General features: G+C 39.2%; 3 protein-coding genes across 4 annotated transcripts in view; 2 read left to right on the top strand and 1 right to left on the bottom strand.

Annotated features, from left to right (window-relative positions):
- The window catches only part of LOC132987170 (protein CutA homolog), a 140,584-nt gene that overhangs the window by 42,551 nt on the left and 77,195 nt on the right, over window positions 1-20,838 (top strand). The gene's annotated exons all lie outside the window — the stretch shown is intronic.
- ift27 (intraflagellar transport 27 homolog (Chlamydomonas)) lies at window positions 847-9,432 on the top strand. The gene is made up of 7 exons (XM_061053907.1): window positions 847-1,011; window positions 1,546-1,625; window positions 7,779-7,838; window positions 8,185-8,244; window positions 8,579-8,696; window positions 8,961-9,070; window positions 9,188-9,432. The coding sequence occupies exons 1-7, from the start codon at window positions 978-980 to the stop codon at window positions 9,290-9,292; spliced, it is 567 nt and encodes a 188-aa protein (XP_060909890.1). The 5' UTR covers window positions 847-977; the 3' UTR covers window positions 9,293-9,432.
- The window catches only part of LOC132987158 (voltage-dependent calcium channel gamma-2 subunit-like), a 65,895-nt gene continuing 60,563 nt past the window's right edge, over window positions 15,507-20,838 (bottom strand). The window contains exons 3-5 of one of the 2 annotated variants that reach the window (XM_061054047.1): window positions 20,385-20,525; window positions 17,507-17,728; window positions 15,507-17,431 (exon numbers count right to left, since the gene is read on the bottom strand). In XM_061054047.1, the coding sequence (XP_060910030.1) occupies window positions 17,202-17,431; window positions 17,507-17,728; window positions 20,385-20,525 (593 nt within the window). In that variant the 3' untranslated portion in view covers window positions 15,507-17,201. Of the gene's footprint in view, window positions 17,729-20,384; window positions 20,526-20,838 lie in introns of both variants that reach the window. The other variant, XM_061054039.1, reaches the window with a different exon arrangement.

Here is a 20,838-nt window from a genome sequence, read left to right as displayed (position 1 = left end):
GGAAAAAAGCTGATAAAAGCAGAACGTGATATTCGTTAAAACTAAGCTACATAACTCAGATAGCTCAGTGTACTAAGGCAAATTGTGATCTGATATTGTGACCTTATAATGGCTCAAAACTTTGACTATTGTTAAAAAAAAAACGCTGTAAGAATTTGATTTAAATATTGTGAAATCGATAGGCCTACAATAATGGTCAAACATTGCAAAACTACAAGTCTCTCTATTGAAATAGTTGATTAGTGGTGCAGAAGGGGTCAAGAAAGCCCGCCCTCTGGTGGTTTTAAATGGCTTTGCTTTCCAGCAGAACTTCACCTTTTTTCTTTTAGCCTACGTAGGCCTACTATTTACTAATTTCCCAGGGAAATTAAAAATATGGCAGACACAATTTCTACACTGCCAAATTTTGCATCCACCTTTAGATTTCCTCTACAGTTCAGAGTAAAACATTGTTTCTCATATTAATGCCGGCTAATAAAATGCGTCTACTACTGAGTCTACAGAATAAAGGACGCTTAACATTTATATAAACTTGTATACACTTATTATTATTTTTTTTTTATTTGTCAATTTTATTTAATTCAAAGAAACAATAAAGTTAAGAAAAACAAACAAACATAACAATAAAAAGGAGCAGAAAGAAGACTAATCTTATAATATCTGCCCCTCTTTCACAAAACATTAAAGATGGGCCACTTTGTCATCACTGATCTACCTGAAAACATATCACGTAAACGTCACTGTTTTACGTCATATCAAGAAGCCAATGACAGTAAAACTACACACAGTCGCACACAGTACGTACTCGCTGGCTGGACCAATGAACGCACTCTGTGGGTGGTTGCTAAGAGACGCGTTGTGTCCATGTTGCCGAGGTAAGGAGAAGAAATCTCCAAGCATGGACAGCTAAAACAGAAAGTTTTACTTGTTCAGCTCCCTTTTTTTTTACCGGCAGTGTGTGAAACGTATCCACTGTAATGGTGAAGTTGAGGGCGAAGTGTCTCCTCATCGGTAAGGTTTTGTACATTCCGTGCTTCTGTCTCAATGTTAATGCTTCGAGGGCTAATGCTAATACGTTGTTGCTCCCTAGTCAGTTTAAATTAACGCGCTGGGATACTAGATAGATAAACAATAGAACTAAAATAATAGCCGACGTCCACAAACGTAATTTTCGTCTTGTGAGGGTTCCTCAGTCAGACTCAGTGGGTCGGCACAACAATGTAATGGCTCTCAGTTATCTGCAGACCAAACAAATGTCCTACATCATTATTGTCCTGAAAAAAAAAGACCTTACACTTTCTCTCTTCATACGCTGTTTTAAAAACGTGTCAATAACAACTTTCTTAGTTTTCTTGAGAAAGTAGGAGAGTCATTGGTGAAATGAATTGACAAAAGATCTAGTACAGTACACACCCTTTTTCACGCTGCAGAATGAGAAAGCACAAAAAACACTGTTAAACAATGTATAAAATGCTGTCTGTGTTTCTATCCCTGTGTGTTTGCATGCACGTGTGTATATGTGTGCTTGTGTGTGTCTGTGTATAGGAGATGCTGCGGTGGGAAAAAGTGCCCTGTCCCACATGTTTCACAGTGACGGTACTCTTTTCCAGAAGAACTACAGCATGGTGAGAACTGTAATACATGTATGGAAATGTATGAAAGGTTGTTGGTTTGATCCCTGGAGTTATACTGTTACGTGTCTGACAGTATATAGTTCAAAGTATACTGCATTGTATGTGAAGCGATCACTTTTAAGACTCATTTTTAAGTTAACACTGCATTAGATTCACATCACACCATCATAGCAGAGGAATCGGGTTGTAAAACATCTGGTTGAGGGATTAAAGGATTGTGCTGTGCTCTGAGTCAGGGGCTTGCCACAGGCTTATATTTTTACATTCAGTTAAGATAACTCAGACTTTTTTTTTTTTTAAGGAACAGCTCATGAGGTTTGATCCTGGCTCGCTGCCAGTCCGAAATAGATAGCAGTATTTTGGGAATACTCTGACCCAGGTGCTTTAAAGTGATACATCATTTATCCAGTATTCAGCCTGATGGTACAGCTGGTGTTTGGTGAGTTAATCAGCTGAATTTCATTCTGAAGATGCCGCCACAATGTTCATCGTCTCTGTTCAAAGTAATAATAAGCAACTTAATTGTTAGCACTTTTTTTATACAGAAAGGTTAGATCACCATGTTTATAATGTGTTTTATAATATAGAGAATAAGGAGAATATAACCAGACCAATCTATAACAAAAATAATATTTAATGCAAGCAAAACCAAGCAGTCAAATAAATAGCTAATAAAACTGGCACCAAGAACCGAGTATAGAAACGGAAATATATTTATAAAAGACATAAGAAGTAACATGGAAAAAAAGTAAATTAAAATGTAATATAGGAATAAAACAATGGGAGAGTAATTTTAACACAATGTCAATATTTATTTTAATTAATAGTGTTTTACAATCAAAATCCATTATTATTATTATTATTATTATTAAAATGAAACTTTTTTAATGTTTTATAAAAAGGGTTTACATATCTTATAGTCTTTGGGAAGTTTGATACTTGAGAGAGTACTCCTACTGTCAAGATCTGCTCAGTTCTGTATTAGAATAGAATATAATTACTTTATTGACTCCAAACTGGGAAATTGTGGCGTTACAGCAGCAGGTTATCAAACACACAATATTAGCAAATAATAATATTAAATACAAAGTAAATAAGCACTAAAAATATAATAACTAAGAATGAGAATATATACATCCAGGATTTAACTTAGAATTACTTCTAGTCTTAAATATGAAAAATTAAATACAACATACTTTTGCTGGAGGTAATTTTGCAGAGTTGTAAATGAACAGTATTGACATTGACATATTCTGTATATCTGTATATTTACGGTGTACAATAGTTGAACATGAATATGGTAGTTGTTGAGCAAAGTTACATAATGAATCACATAAGTCATATATATATATATATATATGAAGCATCAATCAATCAATGGATCAGTAATTCCAGAATAAGAAACCATTGAAATGTCCAGATTAATATCAGCTATTTTTCTCATCAGTAAAAGCATTTTTTTCTTTGCCCCTGATGTTGGTAACAGTTTCAAAGCATCTGTGATCAGTGATAGTCAGGATTACATCACATACCAGTACTTCCCGTAGCAACTCTTTCCAAGCTTTTCAAGGTCCTGCAGAGATCTACTAAATGTACTACAGGAATCAGCGAAGTGCAAAACAGCATTATGTACCCATTAACGCTGATTCAGAGAAGGCTAATCTGCATTATTTATGCTAATCTGCACGAGGGAGGGAACTGTGTCATTAACCTGACTGTGATATATGGGGTCATAGCTGCTCACTGATTCCCTCTGTCAGTGTTTCAGGGACTGCTCACTAAAAGCACTGTACACTCATGCTATAGCTGCTGCAGGGACAAACAGTGCAGGGAATAACACATAATTCATTCTTAATTTACTTTAAATCCTTGTACCTGGTTATGGTACAGAACGGGTTGGTCGGTAAAATACGATACAAGAGCGTGCGTTTGTGTGTGTGTGTGTTTGTTCAACTCCTACTGCATCAGCAGTATTGGGGGCTCTGAGGTGACAGGAATGTCGATAATTAATACAGCAGGATTCTGGAAAGCCACCAGAACAGGTACTTAACAAGCACAACCCCACACACACACACACTGTACTACAGAAGTGTACAGAGTTTCTTCATACCGAATAGGCAGATGTACCCTCTAGTTTGTGATGCTGGTCGTGTCTGTTCATGTTGAACCACTAGAGTAGAGTACTAACAAAGTAGAAAGGCGCAGACATAGTGCTGCATATTTCATTTACACTGATCCAGTATATATGCTTGCTGAGCTCTATGAAAGCCTTAACACATTGCATTAACACTGCTGCAATATGTGAATATCAAAAATCACTGCAATAATCCAGAACACACAGCTAAAGTTGTGTAAAAACTGCACATTTCATTCAGAGTAGACAGATGACGGATGGTGTATCAAAAGGTAGAGGGAAAGCACACAGCTTAACATGTATAACTGTAGATCAAAACCCCGAGTCCAACACTTTTTTGTAGCTGGATGCAATGCAACAGGCACCCTTGGGAAGGTGCTGGTCACACTATCTGCTGTTGCTATGCAACTAAAACACCTGCTTGAAGCCAACCGCTTGTTTGATAGAACTTTTAATATTATTAACTTCAGTTTTCTTGAAAATAACTGTAGAAACATCTTGGCAGCCACTGGTCTGATTCACAGGCAAATGTATTATTATTTTTTTGGCACGTTTCTGACTCGCAAAACTGCAAAGATATCTTTAGTCAGTTTTGCTGAGTTTGACATTGTCCTGAGGATAAACCTTGTTCATTTTTCAACATCAATGTGACTTTGAAACATTTGTATCACTCTGCCTCAGGTGTTCTGAAAACTCTTGAAATGGTTTTAAAACAAATTAAGTGTAAATTATAATAATAAATAAAAACACAGAAGTCTTCGTCACACAAAGTCTTTTGGGGTGGATTAATGTATTTTTAATCAAAAGAAATATGCAAGTTATTTATAAACACAAAACTACATCTGAAGAAAAGATAATTATATATACAGTATATAAGATAATAATTCAAGTATGATAATGAAATTGGACTTTGGAGAACTCTTCAGGTCTAGTAAAGGCTTGTGTATTGTGCTTTGTTTTATTTTCAAAGTTAAAGTTTGTCATGGCTCTTAGAGGTCGTTTAAATTGTTGTCAAAATAAGGTGACATTAAAAGTGATGTTAAAAATAGAAAATTGTTCACATTTTAGGACAGATGTTGTAGGCGGACGCCACCACAATAATGGCGGCTTGTCATCTTCCGGTAATTCTTGAGATTAGTGTATACTCATCCATCAGGAGCATTAGCAGTTGAATCATTACTGAATGTGACACGTCAGGTTTTCTCTGTATGATTTCACTGCTGATGGAAACGAGGAACAGTGTGTCCTTTCCATCCAAAGTAAAGACAAAGAATGCAGCATGAAGAGTTACTCCTCTTTTTGTAGAAGTCATCCCTCATGTTCTTCAACTTTTCATCTTGAAGGGTAACAGAAGCTGTCAGCCATTCTGCTCACGTCCTCCTTTGAAAATGTCAGACGGCCCGTTAGCAATATTCCAAGCTTATTTGTTACTAATAGGCCCTCATTGAAATTCCAGTGAGCGGCTTCCTCTGCATCACACCAGCTCATTAGACCGCTGTGTGTGTGTGTGTGTGTGTGTGTGTGTGTGTGTGTGTGTGTGTGTGTGTGTGTGTGTGTGTGTGTGTGTGTGTGTGTGTGTGTGTGTGTGTGTGTGTGTGTGTGTGTGTGTGTGTGTGTGTGTGTGTGTGTGTGTGTGTGTGTGTGTGTGTGTGTGTGTGTGTGTGTGTGTGTGTGTGTGTGTGTGTGTGTGTGTGTGTGTGTGTGTGTGTGTGTGTGTGTGTGTGTGTGTGTGTGTGTGTGTGTGTGTGTGTGTGTGTGTGTGTGTGTGTGTGTGTGTGTGTGTGTGTGTGTGTGTGTGTGTGTACACTGTTAGATCCTGTTATGAACTGTTTCTGTGTATGAATCAGGTAAATGTTGGTCTTGTGTGTGGGTCTGTTTGTGTTTCACAGAGGCAGCGACTATGAAATGATATGTGTGTGTGTGTGTGTGTGTGTGCAGTCTTTCAGTCCCTGGCATTTCACACGCTCAGTTAAGTGTGAGCTCTGGAGATCAGATCAATTTAGAGTTTGGTGCTGATGTGAACAAACCTCCCCTTGCTTCTTCAAGGTCACTACTGCTCACACCAGCGGTTACTTAGTGGCCAAATGCAGCCTGCTACCATCCAGTCCACTTAGGACTTCATTAGATCTCCAAGCCTGTGAAGAACGTGCATCTGTCACAAGACCATATTTATCATATCCTGCTGCTTACCCTGTGCTGCCTGCTCTCTAATATCTTTTTATATCATCCTCCTTCACCCCTGTATGATTTTGTCCACAACCTTCACACCAAAACTTAAAAGCTATACTCTTTCGTGAGATGCCCAAGAAAACAGCATATCTAAACTTTTGTTTTAATAACATTTGTTATTAATTCAAATTCATATTTAATATATAATAATAACATATACAATTGTTTTATTTACTTTAAATTGATTTTGTTTGGACAACATTCCCCATTTGAAAACCATGACTTCATTAGCTAAGCCGCTGTAATCATTGAGTGTTATTGAGTATACAATGGTTCACATATTACCTCGTATGTGAAAGGGTTGGCCTATTGTCACAAGTCAACAGAGAATAATAACCAACACTTCAGATCTTCTCAGTTCTATCAAGCTTTACACCATCTTTCAAATCTCTAGTTTTTAACTTTACAGTTATGGTTCACTTGTGATGTTTGAAGAATGTAGCTCTGTAGATGGCAACTAGCTAGTCAATATAGTTCAGCATAAGATAAGATAATCCTTTATTTATCCCACAATGGGGAAATTTACAGTACCCTTCAACCCATTTAAGGGTTGAAGTTGAAATAAAATCCCTCAAGGGTTGTTGGAATGCAAAGGAGCTGAAATAGCTGTTTAAAAAAAAAAGAATATAAACGAGATGACACAAATAGGTGACTGATTGTTTTTTGTGTGTGACTTGGCATGTGTGATTAAGACTTTAAAACAGACCCAAAGATGGTGCCATGCCTGTTAAAAGTACAGCTGCACACACGTGATACTAATCATTCTTGATTCAACATTTCTGCCCCACAATCTAATCGGTCATTTAACCTCTACTGCCTTCATTTCATTAACCTCTATGTTCTCCTTATTAAAATACGGTCTTTTTATATCTAGAACATTGTCAGCCACTTATGGGCCAAATCTTTGTGTAGTGTTTTGTACAATCAAACAGTCTCACCAAATAAGAACCATCACTCTGTCTCATCTTGCCTGCACTGTTTCACCGTCAAAAAAAATGAAAAGGGAATTTTGAGACAATAACAGTGGTTTACCAAAAGAGCCTAGAAACTTAACTACAACAAAAGCCAAACTACTAGTTACCAGTAAATGTCAACCTCAGTATAAATGAAAACCTCTACCCTTAGATTTTTTATTAACCTTTAAGACTCTCACTCTGTCTTCATTGTTGCCACACAGGCAGAGATACAGGCCCAAATGTGGGGCCTGTATCTCTTTGAGGCTTCAACAGAGCTGCTGTTTGTCTCCCTAAAGGCTTTTTTTTTTCTTTATTGAGATGTTGAGAATAATACGATTCAGAGTAATGGAGACACATGAGAGAAGCTTTCAGGACAGTGAAGCTGCTTTTATGCCAAGCCAAGCTGCTAATTAGTCATGCTTATGTTTAGACATTAACAATAAATCATACCAGACAGTTTGTTTTGCTACTGTGTAAAGTGTCAACTCCGTGCCAGCCAAACATCTCTTTTCTCCTCTTCTTTTGTCTTCTCTTTTTTTCTTTCAGTATAAAAGGTAAAGACAGAGGAATATTGGAGCAATCATGTGTAATAACAAGATCAGCCACGATCTGATTTGACTAATTCAACTTTTGGGAGAAAAATTAAAGAAACTGTCTACTTCAGAGAATGTGGTTGAAAAACACACCCTACAGCTTGTATGAAAAAAAACACAGACGGCAAGATGTTTGCACGATCACATTGGCCGTTGAGAGATCAGGTGCAGGCTGTAGTCAGGTCTCTTAACTTTACATTGCATAGCGCTTATAATTTTGTTTGTTTTGCAGACAACTGGAGTGGAGCTGCTGATGAAATGTGTCAGCATCCCAGAGACCAACGACAGTGTGGTGAGTCCAAACATGGGACATGTTCCTTCTGTATTTGCACCTTTAGGGTGGTAAGTGTAAACAATGTCATCAGTGGACATTCTTGTTGTTGACAAAAACAACAAGAATGTCCACTGTGCTGTCTTCATCTGGTGTCCACCATGAAGTGCATAAAGTGTGTGAATAAAGTTTTCCTGGACTTAAAATATTATTTCTTTCTTCTGTATTCAGTAAGCAATAGGGCTGCATTGTAGAAAGAAAAGTAATGTGAAAGCTAAAGGAATAGGAAGTTTAAAACCATGTTATTTGATTTAATCTGCATGTACTTTACCTCTTCCCTTCCTTTCTTCTCGCCTCCGCCCTCCAGGAGCTCTACATCATAGACTCTGCAGGGAAGGAGACATTAGTGGAAACCTGTGAGAAAATGGTGAGACTTGTTCCATTTACATGAAACAAGTGAAATTTACCATCCAGGCGTCCTCATCCTCAAACACTGACACCTAAGGTGGATGTTGAACTGTTATTTAGTTTATCATAGAAGTTAAAAGAAGTATGTTGAGATGATAATCACCCACAGTGCCCTCACAGGAGTGTGGTGTCATTACAGCGGAAATAATCAATATCAGGATGTTGTGAATTGATATCGAATTTTGAGGAAAAACATATTAAAAGGCATAGATGAATCAATTCTTTTACTCAGCCCTTATGATAATTACTTTGTCGTCCTTCTTTTTGACCATCCATCACCTAACTCTCCTCAGTGGGGCGAGCTGTCGTTGCTGTGTCTGGTCTTTGACCTGACCAGTGAGCAGTCTTTTGCCAACTGCAGCCACTGGATGGAGAGAGTACGTTCCCACTGCCAGAGTCGCCAAGTTTCAGGTAAATATCTCTTTAGGTCAAAGTATCTGTGCATCAGTCGCAGATTAAATCAATAAAATGTGAATTATAAATAACATGCAAACAAAGCAATGAAAAAAATGCATTCATTTCTGACCTCAATCACATTTCAATTAACACTGACAGCCCGAGTTTAAAAAATCTTGAAATGTAAGCCCTGGTGTTTTTTTTTAAATGTCATTGTTTTCATTTTGCTTTTCTTTGTGTGTGTGTGTGTGTGTGTGTGTTTGAATGTTCGTGTCTCAGGTGTACTTGTTGGCAACAAGTCAGACCTGTCTGCTAGAAGGGAGGTCCAGGCATCTGTCGCCCAGGAATGGGCCCAAAGCCAGGGGCTTGAGTACCATGAGACATCGGCTGTAAGTATATCTAAAGACGGACATTATATTTTATCAAATGGGTTGTGTTGTGTGACTTTACGAGTACCAAACACCATTAATCATCCCAACCCTGAGACTGTGTGTTGTCTGTTGCAGAAGGAGAAGGAGAACTGTGATGCCCCGCTCCTCAGTTTAGCCCGGGCCTTCCACTCTCTCTACAGAGAACGTCTCGAGACCATCCAGAACCTTAGTCCAGCCTAAAGCCTTCCAAAGTCACAGGATAAGAGACACATGGGTTTCCATTCAGATCATTTATTTATTAAGCATACAAGTTAAGATGTCAACTCTGAAAAATGTCTTGATATGACAATGAATAAAGTTGTTGTTATTTTATGATAAAATGTTTTGTCTTATCTACTTGTTGGAGGAAAGAGCACAGTCTGTTCCTCACTGCTCTTATTTTCTCTCCTCTGCAAAGATGTCTGCTCCTGATTTTGAGCAGGACAAAAGGTTGAAACTCACCCTTATTATTGCCTCAAATGTATTCTTGTAATCACAATATCACTTTCTCTTGCCTACATCCTTTTCTATTCTCTCCCCATCTCTTCCTCACTTGCTCTGCTCTTTTCTCCTGCTTCACTTTCTCTCTATATCAGGTTTTATCTGTTGCTTTAAAAAAATACTGGTCCTTTAGTCTTGCTTTCTCTGATCTTTTTCTTTATCTCTTTTTTTTTTTCATCTGGCTCTCTCTCTCTCTCTCACTTATTGTGTTAACTCCCCAGCTGCAGCCCTCTCACATTATTTCAGGCATGTCCCAACTGTGGCGCTAACAACCAGTAATCACCGTTCCAATTAACTGTCTCCCATTCAAACCAGGTCAAAGCCACATCCTTGTTCTCTCCCGGTTTCTCAGGACAGCTGCCACCATTCAGTAGGCTCAAGCCAGACACAATGGTTTTTATCTGATTACGCTCAACATTAAAGGTGACTGCAGCATGCAATAATCACAACACAGTACTCCTGTCCTATTTTTGAAATTCAGTCCTTAATCAGATTTTTTTCCAATTCATGTAATGTGTTAGAAATTTGTAACAAAAATGGTTCTTCCACTCGTCTTTTCGTACTTTTTGAGTGGGTGGTCATAATTATAACAATTAGGATTTTTCTCCTTCTCTTTATTTACACCCTCATTGCGTGTTCGTTTTTTTAATGAATCAGTACGTAGATTTTGCAGGGTGTCCTCCATTTATGCCAGTCCATGAGTATACAGGTCGGTGACATGCGCTACATTGTCAGCTGCAATAGTTTCCTTTTGCTTCGACATGCTTCACACGTAAAGGTTTAACACAAGCACTTGATCATCCGGGATAATAACCTGAAGCACTTGAGCAGTATCCTTCAGTATGTCTTCTTTTCATTTTAAATGGAGTATTATGTCTTGGGAGCAACACTCAATAACATCTCCGGATGTAGCGTGGGTTGTTGGGTTATTGCTTTGGGACAGACTTCTCATTTCCACTGATATTGAAACGGTTGGTCAGCAATAATAGAAGCGTCGAGATAAGCCTGTTTTGATATTTCTTTACTCTTCCAGTGTGCTCAGTTGCCTGTCTGTACTCTGAGCAGTTTTTCACTCTCAATCATTAGTATTCAAAGTTTTCTCCCATATCTCAGACCTATTGACCAGCAGGAATATCTGCTGTTCACATTTTTAGGCACAGTGGAGATAAAAATGTTAATAGCAGAACTCCCATTGAAGTCATCGAGGTCATCTAGGACCTAGTATGAAGTTCAGACTAAAAAGAAAACTGACATATACACACACTAGATCCCTGCTGCAGAGCATTAATATCGCTCCACTATTTGAATGTAAAGTTAGTTCACCTCTGATTTTGAGCTTGAATGGCTGAAGATCATTTAATGAAATCCTGTAATGTATTCAGTGACTTTTTGCAGCACTCAGCAGACCTCTTATGAATGTTTTAAAACTGTTCATGCCTAACATATTCATGCTTACATGTGCCATTATGTGGATGCTTTTGCTTTTAGTCTACCGCTCTTATCAGTGAGCTCTAAAATTGATTTAGATATCTAAAAATACTTACAAAAATGTAGAAAAAAGAGCAGAGCACTGTCAAGAAAATCGTATAACTACCACCAACTCGCCTCGACTGTGTTCCACAGAAAATTTGAGGATTTTCTGCTTCCCAGATGATCTGCAATAAGAAGACTTAATGTGTAGGAATATATTATAATTATTATAATTTTAGACTAATTATAAAGAGTTGTGGATTATCTAACCAATCAAAGTTTTCATTGTTTGTAAAAAGTGTGTTCAAATTGAATTTGCTTGATCATACAGACGTATTTGTCCGGTAAATTGTTCACCCAAGCTAAACATGTAAGCTGGTCTAACACTCAGACATACTAGAATGTATTTAAAACATAAATCATCATGTGACATTGACTGGTGGGTTCTCATGATAGTAGAAATTCACTGGTAATTATCATAATTAAAACTGAAGGGCCTTTAAAATGACAGTTGAAATCTTCCCACGTGCTTTAATTGCCAAACCTTGAGTCAACACCTGAAGCACTAATTGCTATGTTGGGTAATTTTGTTTATACATGGATTACCTCAAAATGTCATGTGGCCATATGTTCAAACTTTACAAATGATGTTTACTGCGATCTTTCAAATCATGTAAAAGCAAAAGCATGTCTGGTAATTAGCCAATTACACTGCATCGGCAGCCGCAATTAGCCTTAGCAAATCAATCTGTGCATAAATGTCCTGTCTGTGCAAGGTCTACTCTGGGACATCAGGGAGGGGGTTTGTAGCTATTTTTCACTGCAGTGCTTCTCACCCAAACAAACACACAGTTTTGTATTCATGTCACAGCCTGAGCAGAGAGCAAAGAGTTCCAGCTCATATTTTATCTTACACCTAAACTGGCCCTTTTTCTCTTTCTCATGCAATTTTCCTTCAGATCAGCTCTTTGTCCGCCTGGTGACTTTTCAATTTCATTGAGTCTGTTTCCAAACCTTAACACCGCAAATTAATAAGTAATTCATTTCTGCAGGTTCATTCCCATTCATACCATTTAAATTATGGAAGTCGTGCCCCAAAGCAAGACCACCAAATAATACCATCATACCATAATTGTAAATGATTCTAATCCATATTAATGTAGATTTTTGATTGAATGATTTAATGATGGAATTGACCTCAACCTCGATCTCTCTTACTCTCTGTGTGATTGTGTGTGTGTGTTTGTCTGTGTGTGTGTGTGTGTGTGTGTGTGTGTGTATGTGTGTGTGTGTGCGCGTGTGTGTGTGTGTGTGTGCGTGTGTGTGTGTGTGTGTGTGTGTGTGTGTGTGCGTGTGTGTGTGTGTGTGTGTGTGCGTGTTTGTCTGTGTGTGTGTGTTTGTCTGTGTGTGTGTGTGTGTGTGTGTGTGTGTGCGTGTGTGCGTGCGTGCGTGCGTGCGTGCGTGTGTGTGTGTGTGTGTGTCTGTGTGTGTGTGTGTGTGTGTGTGTGTGTGTGTCTGTGTGTGTGTGTGTGTGTGTGTGTGTGTGTGTCTGTGTGTGTGTGTGTCTGTGTGTGTGTGTGTGTGTGTGTGTGTCTGTGTCTGTGTGTGTGTGTGTGTGTGTGTGTGTGTGTGTGTGTGTGTGCATGTTGAAAAAATAGTTTTGTAGCCCCTAACTGTCTGTGACCTAAAAAGCTTGCTAATTACAGGTGAGGAAACAGCAGCTGTTCCCCTGAATCTGCTACAGTCCCGTCTGAACTGCAGAGTGACAAAAAAATCTGCCATAAAGTCTCATAGCTGACAGCACAACAACAAATATGTTCTGTTTCTTTACAAACCTCTCTGCCATTTCTTCTTTTTTTAAATGGTTTGTAAAATAAAACATACATTCTTCAGACCTCATGACACACATTGTAAAACGGACGGTAAACACAATCAAAGGCTGATGTCCTTGATGGTTCATCCTGAAATGTGAAATAGTCATCATAAAAGGAGTAACATTTTAGGGCATTAAGTATATACTCGCTCTCTAGCCTAGAGATAGGGCAAAAGGATGAAACCACTTCACGTGAACTTTCTATGATCAAATCCGCAGCATACTAGCTACTACCGGTAAAGCTCAGTCAAGCTAGGGTTCCACTGCAGGAACTCACCACAGGGAAAAATCTGCAGGCTTGCACAATATACACGTTGTCCATTGTGCTCAACACGTGAACGACCTTCAGAAAATTGCAAATGACAGATGAACGAAAAACGAAGCCTGGTCTCCGTCAGGCAATATGTAGAGGCGAAATGCAGTCAGGACCTAAAACAGGTACCTGCAAAGGGAAAAGAAAATCACATGACACCATCACTGCTGCTGTTATTTAGCCGTGCATAAATATGAAGGGTTAGAAAACTGTTGCTTTCTCATGAGAGGACTAATTTATCTTTTCATTTCTTGTAGTGTATTTGCTAGAGCTAAAGGTTCTGAATACTTTGGACGGAAACATGACTGAAATCAATGCCATGTCTAATTTGTTTTATCTCTCCCTCAAAGAAATAAAGAAATAAATTACAATTTACAATTTGTGATTCATGCTGAATAGATGTTGAACCACTTGTTGGATGGGAGCAGAAACTATGGGAAGTATATCTTGAATGTGCAGCAACTTCTCACAGCCAATTCATTTTTTTCAAATTTTATGATATGTGTACTTTGCCAAGGTCAATGAGTGCAAACACTGCTATGTAAAAATCATAGTGTACCTCCACACCAGAGGGGGGCAGTGTGGTCAGGCAGTCCCACTCCTCCACTCTCCTTTCTCTCTCCTTCCTTCTTCCCTCCCTCCTTTCTCTTTCCCTCCCTCGCTTGCTCGCCTCTCTTCAGTGATCACAGCAGTGCTGCAGAGAGACATGCCAGCCACTTTGATCATCACACCAAGGGAGGGGAGAGAGAGAGAGAGTGAGAGAGAGAGAAAGAGAGTATCATGCAGCAGGTCATCAAGGCTGATGTTGAAGAATTTGACATTTATTCTGTTGCTGATGGAACAGCAGGTCAGCCAGGCAAAAAAAAAGATCTATTGGGAAAATAGAGAGGGAGTGAGAGAGTGATTGAACGAATGCATAAGGATGTAATGATAAGAGAGTGAATGAGTGAGCAAGGAGTGAATAAACACAGATGGATAACGTACAGAGCTTCCATTGTACAGTGTATAGTGTTACAATAACAAACCAAACCAACATGTTGCAGTACACACTGTTTGCATCCTGAGGAAGGATGCCTCTGCTTTTTCTACCATCATGAGCCCGAGAGGGTCAAGCATTTTATCAATCAATCAATCAATCAATCAATCAATCAATCAATCAATCAATTTTTATTTGTATAGCGTCAACTCATAATGTGTAACATAAGTGTTTTCTCGAGACACTTTACAAAAAGCAGGTAAAAGACCTTACTCTTTGTCTGTTAACATTACAAAAGAGCAGGTTAAAAGACCTTACTTATTGCTACATTACAAAGACCCGGCCTATCCATCATGAGCAATTTAGCAAAGCAGCAAAAGTTACAGTGGTAAGAAAAAACACACTGTGTCTTTACACATGCTCTCTGTGTAAAAATGTTGTGCAGTATGAGAGACGATATGTACTAAAGGTTGCCAACCATTTTTCTGTCAGCTAAAATTTCTTTATTTCAAGCCAACTAATAGAAGTAATGCCTACATACATATTCTGGGGGGCAGCAGAAAATAGTTATAGTTGTTATCAGTAAACACTGCTTCATTACAGAAACAGACAAATCCTTAACAACCAGAATTACAAATCTAAATTTCAACAAGCACTTACAGAAACTTAATGCATGGTAAAAATAAAACTAGGCAAAAAGGGAAAAAGAACAGACATTATAACAATCTCTCCTCTTTCTTTTCAAAATACTTCTGATTTTTTTTTTTTTTTTTAGGCTTGCTCATAGCTGCTGCTTTATTTCTGCGTAATGACTGTTAGAGCTATCCATACATATAAATCAGCTTCATCCTGATCCTTGATTATAACCGCACAGCCCTATAATGTGAATTTTCCTGTAATGAGGGATCAAAAATGTTGAGTTAGTAAGTTTAATGTGTTACAGATACCTGATAGGGTATCTAGTCTGCAAAATAAATGTTAGCATTTCTTTAGCAGAGAAGAAATCATTTGGTGGCACTAATGGTGAAGAAAACAACTCATGCAACACAACTCTTGTTCATCTCTGCTTACACATAGCAAACAGAATTAGCAAACTTTTTCTGGATGTATCCCATTAGAGACTCAAAGAATGGTCCTCTCTTCCACAGCATTTATCCACCTAGATAAAGCAAAATGTCAAGGCAACTGTATGCATATGTATAATGGAGGCAATGTAATACTGCTCTTTGCTGATGTAACAGAGAAACATTGTAGTTTAAGACCAACATGATAAAACAAAGACTCATTTTGTTCCCTGCAGGGGGGTTCAATTTTTATTCGTCATCAGGACTTGATGCATCCAAGTTCAGAATCATTCAGTTTTGGCACCTTGAAAGACATTATGCTTTTTTTAAATTCTCATTTACAACAACACAACGCAAAACCCAAAGAACAAGAAAAAAAGAGACAAAAAAAGAGACTAAGGCTGTGTGAGAGTCTGAGAAAATGAAATTAAAATCAAAAGGCAAAAATGTCTTCTTAAAAAAAAAAAAGCTTTGATAAGTTCTCAAAAGTCTGTTCTTTTTGTTTCAAGCGTAATGAAGCCCCAACCCAAATAACCCTGTTAAAATAAAAAAGAAATGAAAAATTGAAATAGACACAGTACTGTAACATTAATTTCTACTTTGACACCCCTCTGCCCTTACATGGTATCATTGTTCAGTTGTTCAAAACATAGGTTCCTTAAAAGCAGACCGGATGATTTTGATTAGCATGCATGTAAATTCTTAATTTTTTGGAGTCACTTAGCTTCACCTTGCTGGTAGCCATGTTTCTCTCACGCACTACTTTGTGTCTTTGGCAGTAGTGACGCTTCATTGTCCACAGTCTTGATGAAGTTTACTGAGAGATCATCTGCCGACGAGAGTTCTCACTTCACTCCGCCCCTTTATGGAGCAAAAAAAAAAAAGAAAAGAAGCAAGGTCAACCTTTGACCTGTTGGTTACCTTGAATAACGGTGGCTGCCAGGGTTTCGGCAGGAGGCCAAAAGATTTTTTTTGTAGTTGAAAAAGAATGTTATAATGTGTCTAATACTAACCAATATCAGTTTATTAAGAAGGCTGATGATGCCTTTGCCCTTCAATCGAGCCAGTCTTGATGAATCCTCCGGCTTGGTTTGGTTTCCGTGAAGACTTTATTTAGTTTCACTTGTAGGTTACTTCGTTTTCTTTTTTTCTTGTTGGTATTTTTGCTCCAGGGAAATCTAGTCATGATTTATTAACATATATATTCATATATTTATATAATCAATACATATATTAACTTACGTGTTTTTTTCCTTTTTTGTCTTTTTTTTTTTTTGCGGTTTGAGTTGCTCCCTGCTAAAATCCCACACCGCAAAGGTTCACAGTATTAATGCGAATAAAGAATGAAATCAAGAAGATACAGCAACTAAAGAAAGGAGCTGGGTCAAAGGGAGGTTGGGTTTGTGTGTTGGGGGGCTTGTGGGATGGTAGTGTGAGGGCGGGATCATAGGCGGGGCTGAGGGGTCAACTACGTCGCCTTTTCCATCAGACTGCGGAAGAGTAAAAAATATAAAGATCGCCTTTTAACAAGTAGTCCGGCCCAGCTCACCACTCCATTGTTCCACAGCCCCGAGACAGACAATCACCGGCCACCCCCACCCCCCTCCCCACTCCTCTTTCCCCATCCTCACCCTCAAATCTTTACAAACATGTTCAAAACTTGTTAAACAATGGTAGATGGGAAAATCATGCATGTTTCTTTTTTTATGCATTTTTTCTCTGTTTCCTTTTTTTAAAACAGAAACTCAATGATCATCTGAGGTGCTGTGGAGTGTTCAGAACTCCCCCTCTGTTGCTAACTCCTGACCCCATCCATAAGCCTCTTCCTGTTGCCTTACACCATTATCTGTCTTCTGCCGCCTCCCCCCAGATTCCCTCTGATTTTTCTAGTGTCTGAGGTCCTTCCATCAGTTTCATACAGGTGTGGTGCGTCGGTTGGCGGAATTGCCGCCTGAGTCTTTCAGGTCCTTCTGGATGCAGTTGTGGACCTGCAGGAAGTTGTGGTCCCTCTCCGTGGAGTTATAGGTGGCTGTCGGGGTGCCCGTTTGGCCCTTGGGCAGCGTGTACATGGACAGCTCAGTTGAGGGCAGCGTCCCGAAGGCCTTCAGGCCCACTGGCGATGCTTCACGAGAGTGCGAGGGATCTGTTGAACGGGACGAAGAGCGTGAGCGGCGTCGATAACGGTAGCGGTAGCTAGGAATGCGTGTGATGGCCGCACCTTGGAGGTAGTCAGCGGCTCGTGCCCCCACACGCAGCTCCCGATGGCGGTCGATGAACATGTGCACGGCCAGCACGCCCACCATTTCGGCCATGATAAAGGAGAGGGCACCAAAGTAGAAGGACCAGCCGTAGGAGTAGCTGTTCTTCTTGGAGTCACTCTTGGAAGGGTCCCCGGCGTTGGCTGATATATACACAATGATGCCTATGATGTTGCTCAGACCTGCGTCAAAGACAGAAGCAAGGAGATTAGACAAACCTTAAACTAAAGCCATACTGTTGGCCAAGAAGGCCCACTCACAAAGCAACCAAAATTGTCACAGATGTCATTTTTGTTAGCTTGTCAAACTTTAAAATGTAAATGACAACGTTTGTCAAAGTTTGGACCTCAAGGTGATTTTGAGTAAAAGTCTTCATCGGTTTTACCCTGGACCGTTGAATTCCACTCCAGGATTAATCATGGTCAATCAATCAATCAAAGCTAAAAGAAAATGTATAACACATGAGATTAAACCTAGCAATTCCTCTGCTGTCTCTGAAATACTTTTTTCCAGAATCAATTGAGACAGGCACATCGCGGCAGCTAAATAACAACCACTAAATACCTGGCCAAAAACAGTTCAATAAAAACAGATTCTTAGTATCTTGGGCAAAAACAGGTCATGTATATGTATCTTTTTCAGGTCCAATGGGTTTCTTGGAATAGATTTTCAAGGTCAATAAAGGTTAGGATTTGTCATTTTTCAACTGTGTAGTCTTACAGCTCAATGTGGAAACCTCAGTCAAATAGTGTGACACATCTTTTACAATGACAGTGTTTCTTTTTATTTGGGAGTTTCACCTTTTTTTTGGCGCAAATGCTTAACTTAACAATTTTGTGATAGATGCAGCCCATCAGTCCACACATATAACTCAATGGTAGAATAAACTTCATATCTACTCATACATGTACAATTTTCTTCATTTTCCTATTTTACCTAAAACCTCTCTCCCTTTTTGAGATGCAGATTATATGTGATTTGATATTTAGATTTTCTCTTTACCTTTCCCACCAAAAACCATGTTCAAACATAGTCAACTCTCTGTAGCCAGAAATCAACACATGGACAGACATGCAGACAGACAAAAAGGTCAAATATGCAGATACACAGTAAAATAAATACTGTTGAAACAGTATGGAAAAGCAGGCTGAGGTGTGAGGGCTTCGAGGGCCTGATTGAGATGGATCAGAGCAGAAGAGTATCAGGGACACCATATTTTTAGAGTGTAATCCCAGTGGCCTTCTCTTAGCCTAGCAACAGGGCGAGAGAGACAGACAGAGCGAAAAAGAGAGTGAGAGAAACCGAGAGAACTGCATCTCTCACTTCTGACTTGGAGGGGAACTAGTTATGTAGTGCAGCACAGTAGGCCATGGCCTAGAACCAGAGTACAAACACACACACACACACACACACACACACACACACACACACACACACACACACAAAAGTGCAAAAAGTGCTCCAGCAAAATGGCAACATGGACTGTCTTTGTCTCCCTAGCTTCATCCTGAGGCTGAATGTTTTATGGTACACACCCCTGGGTAATGCATCACCTGGTGATTATTATGCATCATCATGGCTTCAGCTGTCTCCTAAACAGGACATTTTAATTCTAGCTGCTCTGCAACAAACATTTGTGTTCCTTTTGTTCAGAAACATGGCTTACACCAATGTTTCCCTTTGTCTTTTTTCGTCAGTGTCCTTACAGCATGTGAGCGCCAGATATCGCTTCACATAGCGCAACAACAGTCACTAGCTTTCCAAACTGCATCTGTCAAATATTCACTTCTCTGCTCTCTGAATTCCAGTTTTGCCTTGCAAACAGTGTAACATTTGATGCTTGATTTCAAGGGTGAGAAATGTTGTGCCGAATAAAGTTTTCTACAGCGTTAACCGTGTCAGAAGAACCCAACATTTCAATCACACATAGGGATATTATTAATCTACCACTATCTCCACTTTGTAAAACAAGCTAACAAGCTTTGTTAAGTGAGAAAGGGGAAATCCTGTCGGACACTCCCAGCACTTTTTTCCATCTCTCTCATTCCTAGTCCATGTGTTTGCTTGGGAAAGGACTCTAAATCGAAACGGGGTGTCAGGGTCTAAATGGTGGGTCGTGTCGCACTGCTTCTCACTTCATCGCTCGCAGGCTGTTAAGACGCTCCAATGGGAAACTATGGAATCAAGCTAATTTTTCATGCATGCTGTTAGGACATAGACTTATAGTGTGACATTAAATCAGCTCTTAACATTTTTATTTATGCAAATTTACCAATACATACGGACCAATATGGCGGAAAAATAAATGACATTTTTGAGGTACAGTATAAGTACAGCTTTTTAGTATATATCTGTTGTGCTCCAGGAATAGCTAATTATCTTAAGTTCCATCAGATACAGAGTGCTTCAGTCTAAATTGTCTTTTAGGTCATGTTTTCTGTTTTATGGTTTCAAACTGTGTGGTTCTCTCTCACCCCTCTACACAGTGGAGGGCTGCTTTCAGGGGAAAGCTTTTGGTACTCTCACTGTTCAGCACCAATCAACAGACTACATTGCAAAGCATTAAGGAGCCAGAGAGAAGTTAGGAGAGAAAAACTGTTACATAGTGTATATTATTGACTTATATGTTTCAGTTGGCCAGAGGCCATACACTAAATAAAAACAAATACTGTTCTGTAAATGTACAGTATGACCGCATTCCCCTTACTTCCTGTAGCTTCCTCCCTCACTTTTGTCCTTCATACTTTCACTCTTACATTTCCTTCTCCTTCTGCCATCCTCATCCAGTGCCTCCTTCCCTAACCCTTCCTCGTGTCCACCCTCTCATTGCGTCCGTACCTGCAGAGACGAAAAGGATGCCGGAGCTGAGGATGATGTTGTGGCGTGACTTGTAGAACTCGCTGGCGGCGATACAGAGCCCCCCCATGAAGAGCAGGATCACACTCAGGATGGGGAAGATGCTGGAGGCTCGTACGGCACCTGAACACACACATGAAGGCAAAATAAGTTGTCATTGACATGATCGTCATCCCTAGACAAACGCTAAAGATATTGCAATAAATATAAAAAATAACCAATTTGAAAGATGATAAGAATGGAAAAACACATGACTTTAAATTGAGAGCTGAAGCATCCAGCCTATAAATGCTCTCAACAGTAATGCATCAAAGTAAACATTTTGTCTCTTTTTTTTTGTGACAAGATGGTCTTTGTCTATTGGTTTTGTTTTAGTGGCCACTTTTCCTTGATCTCTAACAACTTTTAAAAATGAGTAGCTTCTTTAAAAACAGCA

Source organism: Labrus mixtus, chromosome 2 (genome assembly GCF_963584025.1).
Source record: "Labrus mixtus chromosome 2, fLabMix1.1, whole genome shotgun sequence".
NCBI classification, from domain to species: Eukaryota; Metazoa; Chordata; class Actinopteri; order Labriformes; family Labridae; genus Labrus; species Labrus mixtus.
Note: the sequence above shows the minus strand (reverse complement) of the source record. Positions and strands in the feature narration are given on the sequence as shown.